The 25986-nt window shown below is 51.0% G+C and overlaps 1 protein-coding gene across 5 annotated transcripts in view; it reads right to left on the bottom strand.

Annotated features, from left to right (window-relative positions):
• Positions 1-16: 16 nt before the first annotated feature.
• Positions 17-25986, bottom strand: part of Atg7 (autophagy related 7) — a gene marked incomplete at its 5' end in the record, with an annotated part of 217478 nt that continues 191508 nt past the window's right edge. For all 5 annotated transcript variants that reach the window (NR_166516.1, NM_001253718.2, NM_028835.5 and 2 more), the window contains 1 exon segment: positions 17-1630. Coding sequence is in view for 4 of the 5 variants with exons in the window: in NM_001253718.2 (NP_001240647.1) it covers positions 1598-1630 (33 nt within the window).

The following is a 25986-nucleotide window of genomic DNA, read 5'->3' as shown; positions in this document are numbered from 1 at the left end:
GAATTGTTCAGAACACTTTTTTTATATAGGTAATTTTAAAGACCATCATTACGCTGTGCGTAAAGAATGTACAGAGAAATTTGTAGGTATTTTTTGAAGAACAATTAATTTGTTAATGATATGTAGCTATTTAATTTTCCCTTTCCTATCATAATCATTCATTTTTTTGTTGTTGTTGTTTGGGGGAAAAAAGTTGATCTTTTTTGTCGTAGGTGTGTCTGTAATCGTGCAGGTACACAGTTACTCCATGACAACACTGCGTCCGCATTAATAGCCACTAGTTTGTTATTCTACAGGCTACTGAGGTTGTCACAGGAAAACAACCGCACCGCGGACTGGCTCTGTGGGCAACGGGCCTCAGATACCCGTCAGTGAGCGGGTCGTCGCTGTTGGGGGAGGGGGGGATGGCAGTGCGGGTGGCTGGGTCCCTGGTGCGCTGACCTATCTGGAATAGGCCGTGCCCTGGAGTGGGATACCTCATTTGTCAGCTGAGGAGCCTGCCAGCCCGCTTGGGCAGGAGCTTGCGACCTCCCCAGAACCAAGCCATCTATGTGTGTGCTGACCCCTCTGTGTTTGTAAATCTGTAATATACCATTTTCTGTGGCCTGTTTTTTTTTCCTGGAAGAAGAAAAAAAAAAAGGTTTGGCAGGCCATCTTTTTTTTTTTTTTTTTTTTTTTTTTTTTGTACTTAAAAGTAGCCTTAAGAACAATAATAAAGTGCTCTTAAACCGAGGCTGTGTGGCTCTTGACTCCTAGGGTGGCATGTGGGCTGTGGGGCCCTGTGCCCAGGTAGGCCTGGCTACTTGTGGGGAGCCTTGCACAGATGGTAGGGCCGCTTGTTGCAGCATCTGTGTTAGGCCAAGGTCCTCTCTAGTCTCCCTTCCTGAGACCTGCTAAGCCAGCCGTGCATGGGCTTCTGTTCTGGACCTGAGACCCCAGTGAAGGTGCACAGGTGTGGGAGGGGAGCAGCTCATCTATTTAGGATGGGTGGCCACAGCTGCCAAGGGCCCACCCAGAGTGAAGAGGAAGACAAGCCTTGCCCCAGGAGCAACCCCGTGAGTGAGGGCACCTGACTAGGCCCAGCTGGACACACCCATCCTACAGAGCTCTTCCCTGCTTTTCAGTACAGGGCTGTGGCAGGAGCTTCTCCCATCCCTGGAACAGGGTGGCACACAGCATGCCCACAGCTGGGGGAGGGTGGCTTGGTGTGCCACTTGAACACTTGAGGCTACAAACTCAGCACTCACTGCTACCCAGGGCCCAGAGCAGGTGCCCTACCGGTGAGGCTCCTAGCACAGCCTTGTCTGATCTATGTTGGGTCCTGGGGTGTCCTTCAGCAACAGTGTGTGTGTGGGGGGGGGGAGATTAGTGCACATGGAAGGACCTGAGCCCCAGATCAGTGGCAATGCCAAGGTTATTATTGAGTTCAGAGCTGGTGAGATGGCACAGGAAAGGGTGCAACTGGGTGGCAGAGGGTACACCCTCGTCCTTGGAGATGTGGAGATCAGGACCAGGGAGGTGGCAGGGCCCAGATCACCAGTCCTGCGGTCCAGTCCTGCGCTGAGGGCCAGGTACTCCTGAGCTGTGGTTGCTTGCTTCAGACAGTCTCCTCGTCACTCATGTCCCAGATCTGTGTGGAAAAAAAGGCAGATACTCAACTGAGGGATTCTGCTGCCCCACGATGCCCACAGATGACATTTCCCAACTACAGTTGCTATGATAACAGAGGTATACACTCCCACAGGCACTGCGTATGCCTCCCAACATGGGGGAGGACTGATATACCCTGTCTCTTGTACAATGGGTCAAATCTCGAGTTTCTTCCTTTCACCAGGCCTCAAAGCCAGTGGGAGAACTGAATGTGAACAGGGAGCACCAGCCAGTCAGCCCCTCCCTGCATCCTCTGCCACATCCTTGGTGGACCCAGCCAGCCCCTGACTTGTAGCATGTACCACTGGCCCAGTCAGCTTGCCCAGCTGTACCCTGTGCTGGAGAAGCTGAGCTAGAGAGGGCGGGAGCTCTCAGGGACCTGGCAGGAGAGCACTTGCCATCCTGTGCTGCCTTACTGTCTACACTGAACTTTATGCCAGGTGCCAACAACACTCTGGGGCAAGGGAGCTGGCTGTCACTTAGAACAGCCCTTCTCCAGCAACCCCAGGTCACCTAGGCAGGATTACAGACCAGAGACTACCAGACCTTCCCTCTGTCCCTTAGTGTGTGTCTCTGGGGAGCCCTGGGTTATAAACTGGAGAGGGAACCCACTCTTGTAACACCCTGAGAAGGAGGTAGCTCTTTAGGCCAGTCCTCTGTCCCAGTAACTCTTGGCAAAAATCCTACGTTGAGGTGGCCTGAGGTCAACACAGCATAGCAGGTCCTAAGACTCTGGTGCCCTAAGCAGCTTAGGGCCCCTAGAGAGCTATGCCTTCAGAGCCTTCCAAAATTCCTGGAATGGGTTGCACAAGGGTGCCTCAGCCCTTGCAGAGCTAAGGGAAAGAACAGCTTGTTGGGAGGAGGTGATAGGTCTGGCCAAGTTACGTTCATAGCAATGCTGGCTGTCATGGATGTGGAAAGCAACCCAGAAAGTGACTTCTCTCCTGCAAGGGTGGCAGTGTCCCTCATACTGTCCCTCCATTTCTACACCTTGCCTCAGAGGAAAAAAAATTGCCACCTGTCCTGTGGGGCACTGTCTCTCTGGTCCTAGACCCCCACCAGACTGGAACCTGGGCTCATGGGTTAGGTGGCTTTGCTGTAAGCGGCCCTTGACCTGGTCTTTTGGATCTGAAGACAGTCTGAGACAGAGCCATCCAAGTTGCAGCATAATTCAGCTACTCATACTCCATACTCATACATATTCAATAAGCACATCTGCACCTATGACACAGGCTGTGTGCAGACCTGGAGCTAATAATCCTATTCTGTCTCACTCCTGCCAGTGGGGTAAGCGGGGAAACAGCTCAGAGAAGTAAAAGTTTGCCTGAGATCACATAGCCAAACTGGAGAGACCTTATGTAGGAAAGGCTTGGGTAGCTAGCGTGGAGGAAGGGAACGCTGAGGGGGGAGGGGGGACTGTGGGAGGAGGTATCAGAACAAAAGGAAGGAAGGAAAACTCTGGAATCTTCTGCCCAGCCTCTGGATGGGCAGGGAGAGCCTGTCATGGTTAGAGTGCTTGCTCCTGAACCAGATGCTTAGCTTGAAGGTTGACCAGGTGGGACTCTTGCTGCTGGCACTGTCTGGGCCGTAAAGAGGCTCCTTCAAGCCACCCAAAGGGTTTACTGTGAAACCATTGGGATTTTCCAGACCCATTTTCTAGGGCCAGTGAAGGGCTTCTCCACTAGTGCAGCCTGGCCACGCTCACTGTGGGGTTCACATGGTACCCAGGCTAGCACTGGCCTGAACAGGCTCCGGTCGCCTACTGCATGAATGAAGAATATGATGACTGGACAGAAGTTTGTTCAATGTTAATGCTTGGTATGGGCATAGGGCACTTAACAAGTTTCACCTGATAGCCCAGAATATCCTTGAACTCACAGCAATCCTCCTGCTTTAGCCTTCCAAGTGCTGGAGTTACAGGTATAATCCACCCTCCCGAGCTTCCATGTTTTATAAAGCTCTTAAAATGTCTGCTGGTTTGTGTTTTGTTGCCCTGACAAGAGTCAGACTGACTTGGGATGAAAAATATCCCTCCAATCAGAGGCAAGCCTAGGGGGCATTTTCTTGATTAATGATTGATGTGGGGGGACAGTACATTCACTGGGCACAAAACAGGCTAAAAGGGCGGTGAGTCCTCAGTAGGCCCTGCTTGCAGCCAGAGAAGGGAAAGGTCTCTTAAGTCACACAAAAAAGAGAAACACCTGTTGGTCTTTCGGGACATGCCAACCAAAACACAAAAGGGCTGAGGAGATAAGATGGTGTAGTAGATAAAAAAAAAAAAAAACCACTTGCCATGCAAGCATGAAGACCTGAGCTCAAGTCCCTAGATGTCACATAAAGCTGGACATGGTGGCACATGTCTGTGACCCCAGTGCTCCTACAGAGAGATGGGAAGTAGAGACCAACATCTCCAGGAATTCTGGGCCAGCTAGCCTGCGGCACGCAACAGAACTTACCCTCAAATGAGGTGCAAGGTGAGGACTGACAGGCCTTAACTCTTTCATATGTGCACGGGTGTGCACATGAGTACATGAAGGTGCACAAACATTCACACTTCACATGCACATATTTAGTTAAGGTTTCTGTTGCTGAGATAAACACCATGACCAAAAGCAACCTGGAGAGGAAAGTGAATTTCACTTACACATCACAGGCTCACTGAAGGAGGGCAGGGCAGGAACCACAGCTCTCAAGGAAAGACAGCAAGCCGTGCCACGACTCTGAGATGAGAGAAAGGCCCTTCTAAGCCTTACGGGAGGTGCCAGAGGAAGTCTGCCTGACTCCACAGCCCCACAGCCATTAAGGTGTACTGGTCTGCAGCACTGGTGTGAAGGCTCTGGAAAGAAGATGCCAGCAGCCAGTTTCAGCCTGGGTCTGCTTTGGACGACACTGCAGTGCACACCATGGGCCAAGGGGCCTCTTCCATACACACTGTCATCACCCGGGAATAACACAATTATATTTTGGGGTGTGTTAAAAGTGTTCATTTGCTAATGTAAACATCTTAAGCCACATTGCAGCTTGTGAAAGTTGGGGCTGGCACTCCTCATGCCTGACTCTGCGGGCCTCTGTGGGCCTCTGCACATCCTGCTCCCCACCTCTCTTCTGGGAGGGACAGGGAGTTGCAGATAGAGTGGACTGTGCTGGAACTGGGTAAGGACCTTGACCCTAGCCTGCTCCCAGACTCCCCAGGAGGAATCAGAATCTCTAGAAGAGATGGGAAGGCCTGTCATACTTCCTTCTGAGGGATGTGAGCCCTCTTATCCTTTTCCTTGTGTGCCACCATCCCTCACAGACCCTTTCCAAGGCCACGAGCCCTAGGTTTGGGGGCAGGGCTATCAGCAGGTGACACTAAGACCAGGAAGGACTTCCTAGGATAAAATACCTAATTCAAGAGTGAGGGCCAGAAGAGGGTGGGGCTCACAGGGCAATGAGGCTAGTCCATGACATTCTAGGTTGGTAGGCAGGCAGGAAGGAAGCAAGGCACTGTCTGGGGGCAGTAAGCAGAGGGGACAGTGGAGGCCACAGCCCGGGAAAGCTGGGAGCTGAGGGCAAGGTTGGCTGTGAGGGCTGTGCAGCCGCAGGTCCCCATCTGAGAAGCAGGCAAGGGAGTCTGCTGCTGCCACTGTCTCTCCATGAGCCCTTGGGAGTTACAGATGAACCTGCAACAGTGTGGGACAGACACAGGCCTGCTTGTCCTACCCAGGGCTTGCTTCCCATGTGGTGGGGTCAGTGAGGAGGCAAGGGCGCCCATATCTGAGCGAGCGTGCTATGCCTGCAGCTCCTCACCAACTGCTTGTCAGTTCTCACTGGGGGTTGGTTGCTAAGGAGCTGGGGGTGGGGGCTATCAGATCACAGACCCTCTGGCAGCCTCCCCTCATCTTCTAAAAACCAGGCCATACACCCTGTAGTTTCTATCCTGGAGGAACTCCTGTGGGCTGTGAGCAAGCTTAGTCCCACATGGACTCACATGGATGCAACTTCCCTCCATCTCTCAAAAGCCTTTAAGCATCAGAAAACCTTAATTCTTTTGGTTTCCAAGAATAAACTGAAGGGCCCGTCTCTCCCTTCAGGACTCTCACTCTGTGCATGGCAGTGTCTGTCAGCTTGCCCGGTTCTTCCTCCCTACCTCTCATACCCTGCTGCCCCTGGTATGTTCTGAGCCCTCCCTCCCCTACACTCCACTCTCCTACCCTCTTCACGGGTGGATTGCACCCTTACAGTGTAAATGAAGCTGGCTCTGTTATATCAGCCCTTATCCGGGATGGTTTTATGTCAACTTGACACAAGCTTGAGTGCTCTTAGGAGCCTCAACTGAGAAAAGGACTCCATCAGATCAGGCTGTAGGCTAGGCAAACCCACAGGAGCATGTCCTTAATTAGTGATGGATGTAGGAGGGCCCAGCCCACTGTGGGTGGGGCCTTTCCTGGGCAGACAGTCTGGGTTCTGTAAGAAAGCTGGCTGAGCAAGTGACAGAGAGCAGCCAGTAAGCAGCACCTCCCATGGCCTCTGCATCAGCTCCTGCCGCCAGGTTCCTGCCTTGTGTGAGCTCCTGTCCTGGCTTCCTTCAATGTGGAAGTATAAGGCAAATAAAGTCTTTCCTCCCCAACTTGCTTCTGGGTCATGATGTTTCATCACAGCAATAGAAACCCTAAGATAGTTCCTTCTGGAACTTTCCACTTGGACCTGTTTGCTGTTGTTGTTGTTATTCTTGTTGTAATAGAGATGTGGAGGAGGTGGGGCAACAAAGAGAGGTGACAGCTCCCCACACCAAAAGACCTAGCACGTTCTCTGTGGCATGGAGGTCAACTGTCCCTCTGAGGAAGGGACACTGTCTCATGAAAGCCAGGGTGAGGGGCATGGAAAAGAGGTAAGGTGGGTCCCATAAGCCAGGACTGGAACCTCTGTCTCCCACCTCAGGGAGAGCCAGAGCCTGCTCCTCTGGCATGAGGAGGGACACAGGGCCTATTTGCAGGCGGATTTAAGGTAAACATGTTTACAAATGAATTAGAGGAGAAAATTAACCCTATGCCTGTTACCAAGCACAAGAAGATGAGGCCAGGACGTGAGAACAAGTTTCCTAATGTCGGGACCCCAGGTGTGCATTCAGTCCTCTGTGCTCAGTGCACTCTCAGACCAGAGGCACAATGGGTGCGTGTGTGTGTGTGTGTGTGTGTGTGTGTGTGTGTGTGTGCACGCGCAGGCACACATAAGGGGTTGCTCCAGGAACTGGGGCTGGGGACCCTGCCTGTACGAAGGATCCACACATCTACTAGTTTCTTCCATCCTCCCAGGAACTGCTGAGCAAGAATTTTCAGGGAAGTTTCAAGATGGGAGATCCTGGAACTGCGGCGGTCCTAGCCCACTCCTGCCTCTTCATTTTAGTTTGGAAGATAGGCTTCTGGGGGACAGATGTGTTTAGTCCCATTCCTGGGGTGTCAGAGAAGGGGATCTGGAGAGTGTCACTGCAAATGAGAGCCACTGAGGTGGGGCACAATATCTGACACAATGAGAGCAGAGCCCCTGCAGGCTTTGCCTTCTCCTGACCTTCACTGACCTTCAAAAGAAGCAGTCTAAGCCCGGCCACCAGAGTCCCCATCTCTGCTCAGCCCCTCTGTGGACCGAATGGGAGGTGGGATGCAGGAGGCGGGATGCGGGAGGCGGGATGCAGGAGGCGGGATGCGGGAGGCAGGATGCATGGGGAGGCAGGATGCATGGGGAGGCAGGATGCAGGAGGTGGGATGCAGGAGGTGGGATGCGGGAGGCAGGATGCAGGAGGTGGGATGCGGGAGGCAGGATGCAGGAGGTGGGATGCGGGAGGCAGGATGCAGGAGGTGGGATGCGGGAGGCAGGATGCATGGGGAGGCAGACTCAGAGCCTGGGCTTGTTTGCACTCTCTTAAGCTTCAAAACACATTTTTTAAATTAGGTGGTAAGAATACAGGGTAATTTTTGTGGCACCAACATACTTTCTTTCAAGATATGATTTATATGTTTGGCCCACATCTTAAATGCACTGGTGATTGAGATAAATGGCCACGCTGGAGGCTACAAAGTGGTTTCCATTATGTAGCTCTGATTCTGGGTTCCTTAGAAAACCTTAAAGGGACAGGCGCATTCACTGCCTGTGCTCTACCTCACAGGGCTTTTAGGGTCACCATTGGAGAGGGGGGGAGGGGGAGGGAGGCAGGAGCCCTCAGAGCTCTAGGAGAGGGTGGCTATGTACAGGCCACCTTGCAGCTCATTTTAACACTTTATGTACAGTAACAAAGGGGACCTTCAGGATAAGAGAGCCATTCTAGAGGGAAGGCTTATGCTAACAGGAGTCCCGAGGGCTCTGCCTCTGGGGCTGACCATCACCATCAAGGCACAGTGCAGACACCACTGGTCTCCTAAGCCCTCTCTAAAGCTACTGCAAGCAGAGCAGCGTGACACCCAGGTTAAGGACAGAAACACAGAGGGGTGTGGTCTGCTGAGCCCAGCCCTGAATTCCTCCTGAGTACCAAAGAAACTAAGACAGACAAGGCAGGGAGACAAGGGGCAGCTAACCTTCATCAAAGGTGCCACAAGATTCAACAAGGCACACCGCTTTCAACACAGAGTGCCATAGGATGAGATGTGGCAGAAAAAGCAGCTGCCATACACTGCACAGCACACATAAGAACTAGCGGGCTGGAGAGATGGCTCAGAGGCTAAGAGTACTGGCTGCTCTTCCAGACAAGACATAGTCAGGTGAAGGCCATCACACACACAGCACACAGCAAGTCAGCACCCGTGTGCACTAAAGACAGGGCACTGGGCTGTTTTCAGTTTGAGGCTTTTCTTTTTGTTGCTGTAACCAAAGATCCCAAGATTTATAAAAAAGGTTTCTTTAGCTCCCAGATTTGGAGGCTGGGAAGTCAGAACAGTGAGGCTGTCACTCTGCATCAGAGTATGGCGAGGCAGAACAAGGGCACTAGCTAGCTCTTCTTAGGAAGCTTTGCAGGCTGTCCTGGAGCATCTGTACTGAAAACAGGCCTTTACAACTTGGGAAAACAATAGCTGTTGCTAGCACTGCTGCTTTCTGTGAGCCCTGGGAAGGGAAGGTGCACAGCCTCACACAGCAGCTCCAGAGCTCCGCGGTCCTACACCAGCAGGGTGGTCCTGGCTGCCCCGTGCAAGTTCACAGCAGCTGCCTGCGGATACTGAGGCCAATGGGCCAGCTGTCTAAGGATGCACCCTATCCAAGGGTGACCACAGGAGCGTTTACTCTGAAAGCAGACGGCAAAGACCTCCCTGAACACAAACATCCTCCACCAGGTGTGTACCAAACTCTACCCTTCACTTGGGAAATGGAAAGTTTTCATTTCTTTCTCTCTGTCTGGTCAAAGAGCCTGGGAAGAAGTAGCCCTATCCCAGCTCCAGGCTCTCTCCCAGGACAGCAAAGAGGGGTCAGAACACAGCTGCCAGGCCAGGCTAGGAAGACTCTGAGCTCCTGGTCATACTCCTTGAGCCTGGACTGGCAGAGGCAGGAGAGACCAGGACCTGTGGGATGCTGTGTACAGCAACAGTCTTGAAAGACGGTGGGTTTTGTCCAATTTCCTCTAAGGAGCTATCTGTAACTCCTGGACCTCAACTCTCTGCCATCCTGCTCCTCTGGCTTCAGAGGCCAAGGCTGGCCTGCACAGTTGTAGCCACCCAGAGCCCATAGGCATCCTGTTCGTGTGGGGCAGGAGCCTTAGACTGATGGATGTCTGGTGTCTGAGGACCTATAGTGGGCACAGGACTCTCCTTCCTCTACATGCAATCATCCTTTCCCTGCTAGGGATGAATGGAGATGCTTTGGGGCCCCTCTCCCGTGTGTGTATGCTAGGGTGTGGTGTGGAGTGTCTTTAATTATTAGAGTAAGAGGTGAGGCTAGCAGGGTCCCTGGAACTAGAAGGTTTTGGGGACTCAATCAGTCTCTCTCTCTCTCTCTCTCTCTCTCTCTCTCTCTCTCTCACACACACACACACACACACACACACACATCACAGCTTAAGGACAACAGTGTTCTGAAGGGACATGAGAGTATCTGTTTTTGCCCTGGCTGTCTGCTGCCCCTGCCTAAATATAGAGACATCTCAGAATGGGCGTCCATGGCCGTCCCAGGACCTCAGGGCCAAGCAATGGTGGTGGGACACAGTGCTAAGGCCCACTGTAGAAGAGTGGGGTCCTCAGGGAAGCCTTGTGCTTCCCCATTGGCTCCTGCCTAAGAAATCCAGACGGGAGTTGCCGTACCACAGTCTCACTCCCAAGTCTGACAGTAAGCTACTTGAAGACCTGTGTGGTCCCTGCTCTTACTTTGTGAGTGACTGAGAGGCAAAGATGCTAGGCTCACCCTTTCCCTTGGGAAGTCCCAGTCCAAGCAGGGAGTCACTCATATGAGCCAAGCAGGGGTCTTTAGATGGGTGCAGGGAGAAGCCTGAGCTGGAGGGAACAGAAGGCAGTGCTCAGAGAAGGCTCTTAGGGGATGGCTGGCCTACGTCCGGAGGATGCAGAGTTCTAGCAGAAATGTCTGCATGGCCTCCAAGGATGTCCCCTAAGTAGGACATCCATGAAATCTGACTTTTCAGGAAGGCTTCCTGGAGGAGGGGTCTGCAAGGAGACTGAAGCACCAAGGAGCTGAAGGCTGGCCAGGCAGACTGCTGCAGGCAGAGCCAGCAGGGCAGCTTGGGCTGAGCCGGGAGAGAGGAGCAGAACTGGTCTTCCTAGGCACCGGGACTTTGAAGGCCCGTATGAGAAGACAGAGACTATTGCCATCAGGCCACCAGACCTTGGGAGATCACAGTTTCCCACGTGTGCTGCAAGACACCAGATTTTGAGAGATAGAAGGCTGTGGACAGGGCTGCCATGTCAGAGCTCTGTGTCATGCTCTGCAGTCATGGAGTATGCGGTGTCCCTTCAGTACAGCACATAGGAAGCCACTGTGTGTGGTCCCTGCCCAGTGGCACGTACCCGCCGGGCATCAAGGACTGCCATTCAGGAAGTGCTGATGCCGTCCAAGCTGTTGTGGTTTTTTTGGGGGGCACTGTCTTTACACCATGGCACACAGGGCCTGTGGTGAGCAGCAGATGCAAGGACAGACAGACACACGGCTACAGCTCCAAGGGCAACAGTGTTCTGATGTAACTCAGGGGTGTCTTTCTTTACCTTGGCTTCTCGGGCCCATGCCTAAATATAGTGATGTCTCAGGACAGGCGCCCATGGCCGTCCATCCAGCCTCGCACTGTGCAGCTGACAGTGACGGGACACAGCGCTAACACTCATGGCTTTTCACCAGAGTTGTTTCACTCACGCATCTTGATCTATTTCAGACTGGTGCATCCTTGGCAGCAGGGGCCAAGGCCAAGACCTGGATGGAGGGGTGCGACCATGCCAGCCTGCTTAGCAGCTTCTCCCTGGGACACAAAGGTGGCCAGGTTCTGCTGGGCAGTACTTTTCCAGCCACTTGGACTTGCTCAGGCTGGGCATCCTCTGAGGGGCCTTGGCCATGCCAGCCTGCATGGCAGTGTCTCCCTGGTACACGAGGCCCGCCAGGTTCTGCTGGGCAGTACTTTTCCAGCCTCGAGGTTCGTGGATCCCAACTTGGCCTTCATGGCAGCTCATCCCCAGCGGTGGGAAACACGCCTCAAGAAGAGTTCCAAGATTTGAAACTGGCTATAACATGAAAGCCTTTCTGTTTTAAGAGCAAAAATGAAAGGGCAGTTGTTTCCCTTAATAAACACCCTTTTAACCCATTTTACAAACAAACCAGCTTTCTGCTTCTAGTTTCTTTCCTGTTCCTCTTTTCCTTAGTTAATTTGATAAGCAACAGGCGCCAAGCTGGTCGTAGAACTAAGAAAGAAAAACTGTGGCTTTGAGAAATGGCCTGTGTGTGAAACAGCTCCACTGTCTTCTCCCATCCCCCACCTTCCTAGACAGCACACTTAAGCCTAATGACAGCCTTTCCTGCTTCAGAACAGGGACTGCAGGGGGACAGAGAGGTGGCTTAGCAGTTACAGTACATTCTGCTCTTCCACGGAAGCCATATTTGGTTCCCAGCACGCATGTCAGGTGGCTCCCAGCTCCTGTAACCTGTGACTCCGGGGGATCTTATCTGATGCCTCTGGTGCATACTGGTGCCTCTGGTGCATACACGTGCAAAACCCAAGCATACACACGATTAAAAAACTATCTTCAAGAAAAGAAAATAGAGACTTCTGCTTTAATAAGTTTACAGACCCGAGGCTTTTGCCCTGAAAACAGGATAAAACACCATACGGCATCCAATCCCAACACGAGGGACCAGAGAACAAGCTCCTGTATGAGCCACTGATGAAACCCCACTGGAAACTCACTTCCCTCCCACCAAGTTACTGCAAGCTGGACTGGAAAATACGCTGCTGCACGGGAGGTTTCTGCACAGCCGCTCGAGACTGCCTCTCGTGTTTTCATTGGCTCAGGGTATCAGTGAAAACAAGTGGGGTGAACTGTTCTATACCCCAAAAAGCTCCCACCCACACCAGCCTCCTAGTCCTGGGGTAGCTCGCTGAGCAAAGCCAGATCCTGCCCCCATTGCTCTATCTTGGCCCTTGCCTCTCCAATCTTCTCCCTTCACACTGGGGTTTCTTTTCTTTCCCACTGTCTGTGAAACCTGTCATGTTAGCATGGAACACTCATAGAGTAGGTTGGGTCACCAAAAGCCCTGGGGTTGGGGTGTGGCATAAAGATCACTGATGGTCTCTGGTCTGACCCCAAGAAGAAGGTTTTCATGCACACACTTTTAAAATCCACTTGGTGTTCTTAGCCATTCGCTGAGTATGCTCCTGGTGCACCTCTGGCCCCCACCACCCCACCTGTCTACTTTGTCCTCCTCTCTCTGGGCCCCAGTGGCATGAATGCCAGTCCTCTCTGTGCAGGGACATACCTGGCTCTGTCTTTACTTCAGAGTCTGTGCGGTGCTTAGCGATGACACACCCTCTGTGACCGTCAGCGGCACAGAAGTGCACACGGCAAGCTGAGTGAGTGGGTGCAGGAGGACTCACTCTCCACACAAACCCACCGAGCCTTCTTCCCACCCATTTAATCCCCGAGCACACACTGGGGCCTCAGCAGCGTGGTACCCTTCCTAGCACAGTGGTGGACTAGCTGGTGTAAATGTAAATTCTGTGGCTTCTGGGTCAAACGGGGCACATTCTCAGGGGTGATTCTGGAGAAGGCTCCTGAAAGTGAGACCAGTATAGTATTGAGAACAGTGCTGGTATGCTGGAGCTCTCGGTGAACATCAGTTGCTGTGACTTTCATGCTATGTCATTAGGACAGACATTAGCAAACAAGAATAGCCAGCTCGTGGACAGTGTGGCTGGCTGCACTTTGACCTTGCAGCTGAGCCCCTTCACTCCGGCTCGTAACAAATAGGCACACAGGAGGAAGGGACTTGAGTTAGGGGGCTCCATCAATCTGGTGAACAGCTAGGCCATCCTACGACATTCACCAAAAGGCACCAAGGGCAGGCATGAAGGGACAGAATGGTCTCTCCCATTCCAAGGTACCCTGCTAGTGGACAGGATGTCTCCCATGGCCACACCCCTCACCCTTTTACTCTGGAACCTGACCTGGGCTGAGTACTCTGTGTCTAGTCCAGCTTCCATCTCCCAGAGTAACAGACCTGGGGCAGGACCATCAGACTGGGAGCTCAGCTCGCTCTGTACCCATGAGCTGAGCCCAGGTGGCTGGAGAGCTTCCCTGGGGGACAGTTGAGGTCCTGCAGTGCCCACCGTTCCAGGTCTGGAGGACACACCCACCCAGACTAAGCATTGCTTTCCTTTTTCAATGCCTGGGAGAAATCTTGGGCTTGTCTGCTAGATAGGGCTCCCACAGAGCCACACCCCACTCTATCATGGCAGTGGTCATCTCCTCCCCACCCCCTGCCCACCAAGACAGGGTTTCTCTGTGTAGCCTTGGCTATCCTGGAACTCACTCTGTAGACGAGGCTGGCCTTGAACTCAGAGCTCCACCAGCCTCTGCCTCCTGAGTGTTGGAATTAAAGGTGTGCACTGCTGGTCATTTTAAGGAAAAATAATTCTGGTGAAGGGGCTGATGGAGGCAGTGAGATGCCCAGAGGTGGGGACACATTTTAGCATATGGCACTGTGGGGTGAGTTAGAAGGATTTAGGGTTTCTTGCATGTCTTTGTTCTGCTAATGCAGACCACTCCTTTGCCATTAAGCACTGAGGTTTCTCAGAAGCCCTGGGAAAGGGATTTGGGGACTGCTCTAGCATAGATGCATCTCAGGGTCCTTAGGGCTCCCTCCATGTGAAGGCCACACTTCCTGGAATTTCCCACAGGCTGCCCCCTCCCTCACCCCCAGCAGCAGGACAACAGACATGCGCAGCTCAGCTGGGGCTCTTGTGGCCTGGAACAGACAGGAGTGTGCAGCTGCCTGCAGGGCCTTGCCCCTGCTGCGAGTGCCTCTGACAAATGCATTGATTGTTCAAAGCAGACAGTTTGTGGAGCCATGTCTGCTGAGATGGGCAGGGCGTTAGAACACATCTGCACCCATTCCTTCTGTGTGATCACCCAGGTCTCCACCAGCCAGAGGCCTGTACACAGAGACCCAAGGCATAGGCTACACCTGTTCTAGTACACACATAGTCTGAGCACCTGTCTGGGCCACACAGGGGCAGGATAGGAAGGCAAGAGAACCAATGAGAAGGCAGTTAGATGTGGATGGTTGAGCAGGCAGCTAATGGTTACAGACCAATCTCTGCCTTCCTGGTGTGCAAACGTTGGTCCTTACCTCTTCTGCTCTGTCCCCTCAGTCACCAAAATAATATGTATGACCTGTGCCATTCATCAGGAAAGGTCCCAGACAAGAAAGAAAACAAAGGCAGTGGAGGACAGAAGCCAGCTGGTAGTGGGGACAGACCCCACCCAGCTTTATGCAGATAATAGTGGGGGCAGACCCCTCCCAGTTGGCAGCAACCAAGTCACATACCTGAGAGATTTGGGGACTCTCCCTTGCCTACACCTGACTATCTGGCCAGTAAGGATGGCAGGGTGTGTTTTGTCTGTAATTCCTGGTTGAACAAGATGGGAAAGGATTCTCTGACTTCTGGAAGCATACTTCAGGCTGGGGTGCTGGCTCCATGACATAGCCCTTGTCCAGCAAGTGAGTGGCCCAGGGCTGACACATTCTGCTGTCCTGTGTGCACTGGGCAGAGGACAGCGCTCAGCTGCTTCTCTCTGCTGCTGTCCCGAAGTTTAATTGCACTGACTTGGTTTTCCTAACTAATGGCTTTAATTATTTCTAATGATCAAAGAGTGTTTGAGTGTTTGTTTGCTTGTTTTTTGTTTTTTGTTTTCTTAGATATTGGGTATTAAGCACAGGACCTTGTGCCTGCTAGACTATGTTCTACTATGGTGCTAAATACCCAGCCTAAATATACAGCTTAAATTCTTCCTTCCTTCCTTCCTTCCTTCCTTCCTTCCTTCCTTCCTTCCTTCCCTTTCCCTTTCTTTCTTTCTTTCTTTCTTTCTTTCTTTCTTTCTTTCTTTCTTTCTTTCTTTCTTTCTTTCTTTTCCTTCCTCCCCTTCCTTCCTTCCTTCCTTCCTTCCTTCCTTCCTTCCTTCCTTCCTTCCTTCCTCCCTTCCTCCCTCCCTCCCTCCTTCCCTCCCTTCCCCCCCCCTCTCTTCCTGCTTTTGTTTTTCAAGACAGGGTTTCTCTGTGTAGCCCCGGTTGTCCTAAAACTCACTCTGTAGACCAGGCTGGCCTGGAATTCAAAGATCTACCTGCTTCTGCCTCCCAATTGCTGGGATTGAAGGCGTGTGCCACCAATGCTACCACCGCTGGCTTTGAATTCTTAAACAAAACAGGAACAGTACATCCCTAAGTGGGTTTTTGAGGTGCCCCAGAATGTGATGTCAAGTACTGAGTTCCTACTCCCCCCTCTCTTCACTAGGTGTCCTCTCAACAAGAGCTCACACTGCCTCCTGATCGATCGGGATTGATCAATTGATCGACTGCAGTTTCCCGTTCTATGCTACACACACCTCAGATGCAGCTCCTCTGGCTGAACCACCCTCCAGGCCACTTTTGCATCCCTTTCGTGGGAAGCTCCCCACGCCACTCTTCCCGATGGGCAGGCTGGCTGGATGCAAACTAGTGAACTCAATATTTTATGTATAAATTCTCTTCTTTTGGTCCCTTGAACTGGGTCTTACTCTTTTGGTCTAAACATAGCCCAGGCAGCTCTGAAATTCACTGTGAAGACCAATATGGCTTAGAACTTACAGAGATCCACCTACCTCTGCCTCTTGAGTGTTGGGATTAAAGTCCCGGGCCACTGTGCCTGGCCTGGTGGTTTATTTCTTATGTGGTTAATTTTTTAGATGCTTTAAACTTTTTTGCTCTATCAATAAAGCATATGCAGGTCTTGCATATGCATTATAACATTTTTACTGTACTGCTTAGTATATGCAAGACCTGAATATACTAAGCAAGAGTTCTACCACTGAGCTGTGCATCTGACCCTTATAAACAAGCTTCTTCCATGCAGCCAAACCTCCAGCGGAGACCTCAGTCAGTGAGAAAACTCTCAGTTCAGTCAGGACAAAGCAAGACATCGACTGTGGCTGAGATCAGCATCAATCAGACAATGCGATAGACAAGAAAACACGCTGCACAGAGGGCTGCAGTCAGTTCAGTGGGTAGGAGCACTGACTGCTCGCCCAGTGGACCAGGGTTCAGTTCCCAGCACCCACATGATGGCTCACAACATTGTCTTCTGGCCTTGAGAACACTGCACGTGAGTGGTGCACAGATATATATTCATGCATGCAAAACACCCATACATATAAAATTAAATTAAATTAAAATTTAAAACTAAAGCTTTAAAATTGTTATCTATAAGCCAGGCAGTGGTAGCACACGCCTTTAGTCCCAGCATTTGGGAGGCAGAGGCAGGCAGATTTCTGAGTTCGAGGCCAGCCTGGTCTACAGAGTAAGTTCCAGGCCAGCCAGGGCTACACAGAGAAACCCTGTCTTGAAAAACCAAAAAAAAAAAAAAGTTATCTACAGAAGGAATGGTTAATTTGGGAAACCTTAGAAAATTTTCAATTGACTAAAACAAGAAAGGTTAATAAGACTGCCAAGTAGGTGGCATATAAAAATCAAAATTTCCTGTATACCAGTAATAACTTGGAAAAAATCAAAAGAGCCAAAGACATTATTAGCAATCCTATTGTTTATATGACAGCAACTGAACAAAGTCAAAGGACTCCTCTAGACAGAGCCTAGATGACGGGTATGAATTAAGCTTACAGGCTGTCATAGTTTTATCCATGAACTTGGCAGACAGAGGGTCAAGGTAATGACATTTTAATAAGCACAATAACATTTCAATAAACACATTGTGCAGTTCACTAAGCTAAATCAATGGTCACCAGAGAATTCTTCAAAAGAATTTGGACAGAACTAGCATCTTAATTTTATGCAGGATAGCTACAAGAATTTTTGATATTTTCTGATGTTTTTTCCTAGACCACTAATGATGTTAAAGAGGTAATAATACTGGCTGCTTAGATAGATGCTGTATCAGGGCTAGAGTGTTTGGCAGTTAGGGGCATGCACTCCTCTTGCAGAGAACTGGAGTTTGGCTTCCAATACCCACAATGGCTTATAAGTCCAGCTCCAAGGGACCTGGCGCCCTCTTTTGGACACCATGAACGCTGCACTCACATATGCATATTTCTACACATAGACACACATATAAAGAAAAATATGGCTTTTTAAAGTTGTTACACACAACAACAAACAAGTGTGTCTAACACAGGACAAAGGAGAAGGGAAAACCCCAATGAATGATGTGCCATGAATCTCTCCTGAGTGAAATTAGTCACTCAAGCTAAAGCAAAAGGGTGCTTTAGTTTTGGTTCCCCAGGAAATAACTAAGTTGTGATGTGACTCAGCCAGCAGAAGGTGGGACATAGGAGGCTTGTTCCTGCTGCACTGGATCAAACATCTGCTCACAGAGAAAGACTACGAGATGACAGGACCATGGTGGGCCTGCTAGACCTGGACTGCCTGGGATTTATTAAGTACATTGAAAACAGACAGTCCTCGCTAGGAGTCTTCTGCTTTTCTGAGAAATGTGTACTTCTGTATTTCTGTAAGACACCACACTCCAAGGGAAATGCCGTATTAGTTTCCCAGGGCCTCATTGCTGGTGGCCAGAAGGCAATGCCTCCCTTCACCTGCTGTGTTTGGATGCCTTTCTGCTAAGGCAAGGCTCAGCTGGCCAGGGCTAGGTGGAGCCCACCAAACAGCCAGGCAGCCAGCAGCAGCTGAGCACAGATCAGGACTAAGGCTTGGGGAGGAAAGGGTGTCCCTTGCGAGAGAGAGACAGCTACGAGAGGGAACTGAATGTCTGGAGATGCTTTTGAACAGAGTTTTGAAAATGGCCCTGTCTGTTTTGGCCTAGGGCTACATACTTAAAATGATAAAGCTGTACTTTCTGCTCAGCTTGAAACCACAGCCAGTGTGAGCATGCAGGGTGCATGCTTCTGGAGAAGAAAGGGCTGGGGCACCCAAGAGACTACTGCTGGTCAATGTGGAAACTAAAGACTGGTCGCCAGGCCCTCTGCAGTCCTTGTGCCTTGTGCTGGGTTCTGTTTCAGTTCTTTCTTTCCTCCACAGGCTTCCCATGTGAGCTGGGTTCCACGACTGCTATTTGGCTATGTGGGGGGATGGACTGGGGTATAATTATTCTAACAGCATGAGGGGCAATTTTGCTTCCAGAGCAACACTTTAAAACCTTTGTAGCCTGCTGCGTGCCAGCATCACTAGAATGCTTCCTTCCGAGTTCGAGCAGGAGCAGCGCTATAAATCAGATATGGGGAAGCCAGCCTCCAAGAGGCAAGTCCACACTCAGGGATCCCTGAGAAATGGCAGCCTGGACTTTCCGAGACTCAAGTGAGGAAGGTCACAAGGTCCCAGTTCTGGTCTAGGCTTAGGGATGGGATAGGTGGACAAAGCTGTGGCTACCATGCTATGGTGCATCGAGGTACTAAGAGGACTACTACTGAGGTATGAGGATCATTTTATCAGGACTGAACATCCTCCCCTCTCCTCCTTCAAGGACAGGGGAAGACAAACAGAGAGGGACTGATTTGAATGGATGGCCCTATCATTTACAAATCATGACTTCTGAGTGACCCCCTATAACCCAGGGGAGGAGAGGGACGAGAAATGACTGAAGTTGGATCCCTTACAAGTTTTGAGAGCCACATTAACATGATCTCATCATCCTGTGGGAAGTACTTGACAAAACTACCTGCAGTATCTTCCTGGCCCTGCTAGAGCCCTCTGGGGGATCCCTGTGTCCACTTCACAGAGGAATAAATGTCTGAGAACAGGAAAACACAGGCTTGAGGCCTCAGCTGGCTGGCTAGCAGAGAGCAGGCTAGACTTCTAACACCAGAGAGCAAACTGTGCAAGGGTGGGGAGTGTGGGGTGGGGGTGGGGGTGGGGTGGATCATATGCAAAGGGCTTTCATGCTGTGAGAGGCCAACACTTTTTATTGTGTGTGCAGCGCGGGCTCCTGCAACCCAGGTCTAGATTGGGGTTTGCCCTGTGTGGCTGGAGTGTTTCATTATTCAGTCATATTTTTAAACTTGGCTGTGCCACTCGGATATAAATGAACATTAGAAGCCGAGCCTAAATTCTGTGAATAATTAGGTCTGTAGCCATGCAGTGGGGCTGGACTCCTGCTCCAAGCCCGTCCCAGCTCAGTGCAGTTCCTCCTGGGATGAGGACTCAGTGACCTTTCCCAACCCTGTGGAGAGTTCCGTTACTCTGCACAACTCTGCACCTCAGTCAGCTCATCTTGGAGCCCATGATTCACGAGTGTCCCTAGGAATCCCCCCAGCATCTCCATCACTTTGCAGACTATTTTAGTTAGGAGAAAGGCAAGAACACAGCAGATGGTTGCCAGTGCCTTCCCCATCCCAGTTCTCTACTGACTCCAGCAAGGACATGCAAGGTCTCTTTTGAGGTGGCTTTTGCCCTACAGCAAAAGGGTCTCAGACAAAAGAAAGCAGATGGACAGGTGGTGGTGGGGGGATATAAAAACCTCTTCCTAGCAAGAGTAGCCCTGTGGGATGCTTTAGTCTCGAGGTTTCAGCACACGGAACCCTGGCTCTACCGGCCCTTAGCTGATGGACTTGGGACAAGTTACTTATGCTCTATTCCTCAGGGTTCCTCTCCCTAGCCATCACAGAGTAGGAGTAAGGTGTGGTGACAAACAGTTCTGTGGGACCAGCACATTCGTCTGGGCTGCTTCTGTGTTGTGCGCACAGCAGCAATGCAGGCAGCTTAGTGGATAGTGGAGAAGATGGATTATCAACTTTCCCAGACCTGCTTAAGTGCATGGTTCATCCCATGCTAAGCTTTCTGGCATGGTCATGAATTTTGGTCCTCCTGCAGGCCCCACGGCTGACCAGGCAAGCACACAGGTGCAGAGCTCTGTGCCAGGAGTCCCAGGGGCCCACCCTTTACTTCTTCCCACCTTGTCTTCCTACAGTGCTAGCACTTTCTTCACCACAGGTCTATAACTTCTTGATGAGTCACCCTTTGTGACATTTTGCCACCCTTTCCCATTCTGTCCCAGCCACACCCTGTTTCCTCTGGTTTCTGGCACCATCTAGCTTGTCCAGCCTGTGGACTAAGCATTCTTCTCCTGGAGGAAGGTGCAGGCAGCTAAGGCAGCTGGTTGCTGCTTCACACTCCACAGTTCTCACGTGAGTCGCACCCGAGACAGCAGAGCCCGTGGTCTGTAAGGACTGTCTTCCAGCAAGCATGTCAGGCCGACATGTTGACCAGTATCCCCATGTTACAGAGGGGAAGCTGGTAACCGCAGCCTCCAAAGTTCATTCCGGGGTTTTCTCCCCAGGCTTGTGTGTGGCCTGCAACACCAACTACCCCTGCTATGCCAAAGTGCTACCCTCTCGTGCTGGAATGTGCCAATTTGTTTCCAGAATACAAGGAGAGAACTTACAACTGCCTATGTCTGTTATAGAGATACATGCCTGGAGCATGGAGACGGAAAAGAACGTAGGCTCTGCCAAACACCAATTTAAAAAGTTAATACTAAATGCTGGTGTTTTCAATAGAGGAAAAAAATCACTTCCTGAATGCATGGTGGGTCCTTGACAAGCCAAGCCCAGGTCTGCAATGACTTCCCTAGGTAGGTTTTCCAGGAAATGGCTGAGAGAGGGGGAGGGAGGCTCAGTGCAGTGTGGTGGCCAGAACGAGTCTTCCTCCCCCTCTGGCACCACCTTGGCTTTCTGAACAGCAAAGCCACTCTGCCATGCTCTAACTCAAAGGCTCTGTATGGCTGGGTTCTCGACACTGTTTACCGGATGGGTAAACACAGGAAGAGGGGGCACTTCCATACCCTGCTGCTTGACTACCACAGGCTATAGAGGCCAGTGAGGGGGGCACCTGTGGGACCCTTGCAGAGTTGCATGCTGAATGGAGTGGGGGGGGGGGGCTGTCTCACTGACTGCTCTGGCCTCCAATCTTCGCTTGGACAAGTTTTGTGATGTGACTCTAGGGAAGTTTATTAAGTTTCTTTAAGCCTCAGCCTCCCAGTTGCAAGAGCTCATGGAAGTTTCAGGACTGCAAGGGCAGAGGTCTCAGGTGCCTTGCTGGCTTCTGTGTCTTACTGGGGGGCCTGGCTAGCAGGGCTAGCACCCCTCCAGGACAGTGCCATAAGATGCCTTGTTATCTGCACATGGGGAGGGGAAGGAGAAAGCGACAGTGGGTAAGGGAGCATCTGGATGCCAATGACAAGCACTGCTGACAGGGTGGTGAGCCAGTATGTCAGGCAGCTGGGACCCGTCCTGTCCCTCAGCTGCCATGGCTCAAGGCCACTCTAAGAATAGCATCAGAGGCAAACTGGAGTCAGGGTCAAGCTCCAGAAACTTTCCACCCAGGAAGGACACACGTGTTTAATCCATCACCTTCGTCCAGCTCCTTCCTCAGCACTAAAGTGGGGATATTAGTACCTGTGTTCCTCACACTACACACTTACTGGGAGATAGTAGATTTTCTCAACATGGTGGGAATGGGAATGGGCCCTATAGGCTCCATATTTGAATGCTTAGTCCATAGCTGGTGGAACTGTTTGAGAAGGATCAGGAGGCTTGGCTTTGTTGGAGGAGGTATGTCATGGGGGATGGGTGTGGAGGTCTCAAACGCCCAGACACTCCCAGTTAGCTCTCCCTCTGCCTTGTGTTTGTAGATCAAGAAGTGAGCTCTCAGCTATTATTCCAGCGCCATGTCTGCCTGCCTGCTACCATGTTCCCTGCCACGATGGACATGGACTCTAATGTCTGAAACTATAAGCCCCAATAAACTCTTTTTACTGTAAGCTGCCTTGGTTATGATGTCTTTTTACAGCAAGAAAAAAGGAAGGAAGGCAGCAGTAAATGGGGAACTCCACTGCCCTAGGTTTTAAAAAATAAAGGCAGAGCTTCCGAGACCCCAGAAGATTTCATACCACTACCACCATCACCACCACCTCCCCACCACCACCGACAACAACTCCACCACCACCAAGCACACTAGTCAGAGTCTGCACTCTGGCTGCTGGCAAGGTACAGTTTCAGAATCTGACTTGGTACTGAGGCTCATGAGCACTGCATGCTGCTGGTATTTATCCATGTACAGGGTTCTCTGGGATTCCAGCTGGGAAAGTTTGACCAGCTGAGTGCTCAGAGCATCAAGGAAGCCTGGGAATGAGCAAGTCTTTCTTCATTTGTCACGTGGGAAACTTGGATTCTGTCATGAGCCCGGGTCATTTGGAAAGAGGAACCTCAGTAGAGAAACTGTCTTCACCAGGTTGACTGTGGGCAAGCCTGTGGGGTGTTTTCTTGATGGATGATTGATGAGGGTAGGCCTAGACCTCTGTGGGCAGGGCCATCCCTTAGGCAGGTGATCCTGGGTGCTATAAGAAAGCAGGCTGAGCAAGCCACGGGGACCAAGCCAGAAAGCAGCACTCCTCCAAAGGCCCTGCTTCAGTCCTGCCTCCAGTTCCTGCCCTACTTTCCTCAGTGATGGACTGTGACCTGGAAGCATAAGCCAAATAAAGCCTTTATTCCCCATCTGCATCATGGTGTTTTACCCTAGCAATAGAAACACTAAGAGTTAAGAGAGATCAAGGCCTCTGAGGTCCACCTTTATAGCACCCCAAGTCAGCACTGATAGAGTCAATGCTGCAGTCTGGGGTAGCTGTTCATAGCACACTGGCTCTGAGGGCTCTTGTCAGGTTTTTCTCTATGGTTTAACATGACTGCCATTATGGGAAGCCTGTGCAATGTTTACTCTAGAATCTAACAATGCCCAGAGGTTCCTCCACAGCTCTGGTTCTACTCAGTTTGATGGAACAAAGCAAGGCGTAGCAACTAAAGGGGATTTGTACAGCACTGCTCCTGTCCGTTTTCAGCAGCCTCGACCTTAGCACTGAACAGCCTCGTGGCACAGCTCTGAGGCATCTCAGAGTATATCTACTCTTCCATCTCCACTTCTAAAGATACTCCCACCCTCGCCTGGGCCAGAACCCTCAGAGTTACAGACCCCGTCCTCTCCCCGACCAGCATTCAGCCATCTCCATTTCTCATCTGCACCTTCTCACTGCCACCTTCACTCAGCTGTCACCCCCAGTTCCACTCCCACACTGCCACCTCTGTCTCCTCTATGCGAAGCCTGGCTTGCCTTGCTTCTGAAGCAGGAACCCAACCCTACATCCTGGTTGAGAGGCTCATCCTCTCGTGGGTCCCCACAAAGGCTGGGGTATCCTTACAAAGCTTACAGGCTCTGTTGTGTCTCAGCCTGGTGACTGTGTCTGGGCCTCACGCCTGTCCCTTTCAACACTGCTTCCGGTTACGGCCAGGTTTCCCTCTCTCTCTCTCATCACTGGGCCCTGACACTCCATTTCTTCTGAAGCTTACAAGCTTTCTCTCTCTTCCTAGCTCCTTCCTGTCTCAACACAGACATGTTTCTTCCCCTCAAAAAGCCTCCAGTGACACCCTCCAGGCTGGTCGGTGACCTCTCTAGTTTCCTCAGGGCACAGACAAAGAATCTGGACTTCCTCAGCTCAACAGGCCTCTGCTATAGTGCCTACACCTACAGCTGGACCAGAGCTCCTGATGTCTGAGGGCTTTCGAAAGATTATAGTCAATTAAATCCTGCCTGGACTGCCTGACCAGGGTCCCCTACCCCTGCAAACACCATCTTCCTCCTGTCTCTAGAATCAGCCCTCTCCATGTGACTGTACATCATGTGACTGTAGCTATGCAGCAGGTGGCTTCTTTGATCCCATAAAACATGTCTACAGTTACTCTGTAGCTTTTCATGGCTCAAAGGCCCTTTTCCCCCCTTGAATAATAGTCCACTGTCTGGATATACCATGATTTACCCATTCACTCGATGGGGGTGTTTAGCTATTCATTCGCTTCTATCCATTCATACTTGCTTATTTACTGTGGTGGGATCAAATTCAAGGCTGTTCTAAGAACATAGGCTACACAGAGTTGCACCCCTCCCCCAGCTTCTGACAATTTCTGGTGAATACAAAGAAGGCTGTGGGTTCTATGTGGACCTAAGTTTGTTTGTTTGTTGTGTTTTTAAAAACTCATTTGGGTAAGTATCAAAGAGTTTGGCCACTGGATGTCTAGTTATGTAGGACATTACCCAGCTGTCTTCTGAATGGCTGTGCCACCCTGAGTTCTCCCTAAGGATGGCTGTGAGGGCCCTGTCCCTTCATGTTCTTTCTAGCATTTGCTGGTGTCCATCTTCTACTGGGGTCTTTCTCAGAGGTGCCTGGTGGGTCCTCACTGCTGCTTTGATTGGCTGGTCTATGATGGCATCTGCTTTGATTGGCTGGTCTATGATGGCATCTGCTCTGATTGGCTGGCCTATGATGGCATCTGCTCTGATTGGCTGGTCTATGATGGCATCTGAAGCTGAGCACACTCTCCTGGGGTCCCCTTGCAGAGCTGGTATGCATTTAGCTCTCTCTGACTCCTCTAGTACAGTGCTTCTCAACCTTCCTAAGGCTGTGACCCTTTAATACAGTTCCTCGTGTTATGGTAACCCCCTCAACCATAAATCTATTTTCACTGCTACTTCATAACTATAATTTTGCTACTGCTGTGAATTGTAGTTAAATATCTGCTAAGCAGGCTATCTGCTATGACCCACCCACAGGTTGAGAAGCACTGCTCCAGCCTTACACAGCAGCAGAGTCAGCTCTCAACGAGCACCACCTTAGGAATCCAATCCTGTTTAAAACAGAGTGAGACTGTGTGCTGCTCTAAGTGCCTTTACCCCAGCCACTCCACGTCCTGGCATCTCGCTGTCTGTGCTACTCAGTTCAAGACAGGCTAGGTCTGCCAGCGGCCATCTTTAACCATGCAAATCATGTCTTATGCCTCATTAAACTCCCAAGTTCTTTGTGGAAATGGGCTTGTCCAGCGCATGGGTTTTTTTTTTTTTTTTCTAAAATTTATGTGCAGTATAACTGGTTTCGTATACAAGAATACTTCTATCACGCATATACATACACAGTTAAAAATAAGTAAGTCCCTCCCTCTCATGGAGACATCCCAATGGCCGAGTCGATCTCTCCTCCCATGCTCCATCCTGTGAGACATGTCAGAGCTAACCACAGTGCCCGGTTGTCTATTCAGCAGGATCATGGCTCTGCAAGGAACCAAACCTCCTATTTCCAATTTTCTTTGTGGCCAGCATTGTGCTCTGCCAGGGGCTGCATTAACTCACTGAGCGGAGACTTCAGAAAGTAGAACTCTCTATGCCTCCCAACATTGGCTATGGACAGAGATGAAGCTGGCACTTGCTGAGTATCAGTTGTCCTGGCAGCTAGAGGTCCACCCAGTAGAGTCCCCAGGCTGGCACATGGGGATCCAGTGAGTAACAAGAGTGGGTAGCGTTTCCCTGAGTACACGGCCCCTCATGTCTTCCTTTCCCACTGGGAAAGTCCTAAGTCCCCTCTGCAGAGGGGACAGGGCTTGAGCCCAGGGCCGTGCTTGGTGATCTGAAAACCAGCAGACTCCGGGAAAGAACTGCAGCCATCCATCTCCCAGGCAGACCCTGCCTCTCTCGAAGATCGCTGCCCTGGAAGGAAAATCTGCCAGCCTGGCACATGTGGCTCTCAGCTTTGAGTCACCCTCGCTGGGTCCAGAGCTTGACTCTACCACTTTCCCTAGAATTGGACTAACCACTTCCTTGTTTGGAGCCCAACTTTCCCTTCCCATC

This window comes from Mus musculus, chromosome 6, assembly GCF_000001635.26.
Source record: "Mus musculus strain C57BL/6J chromosome 6, GRCm38.p6 C57BL/6J".
NCBI lineage: Eukaryota > Metazoa > Chordata > Mammalia > Rodentia > Muridae > Mus > Mus musculus.
The sequence above is the reverse complement of the archived record's forward strand: the minus strand, read 5'-3'. Positions and strand labels throughout refer to the sequence as shown.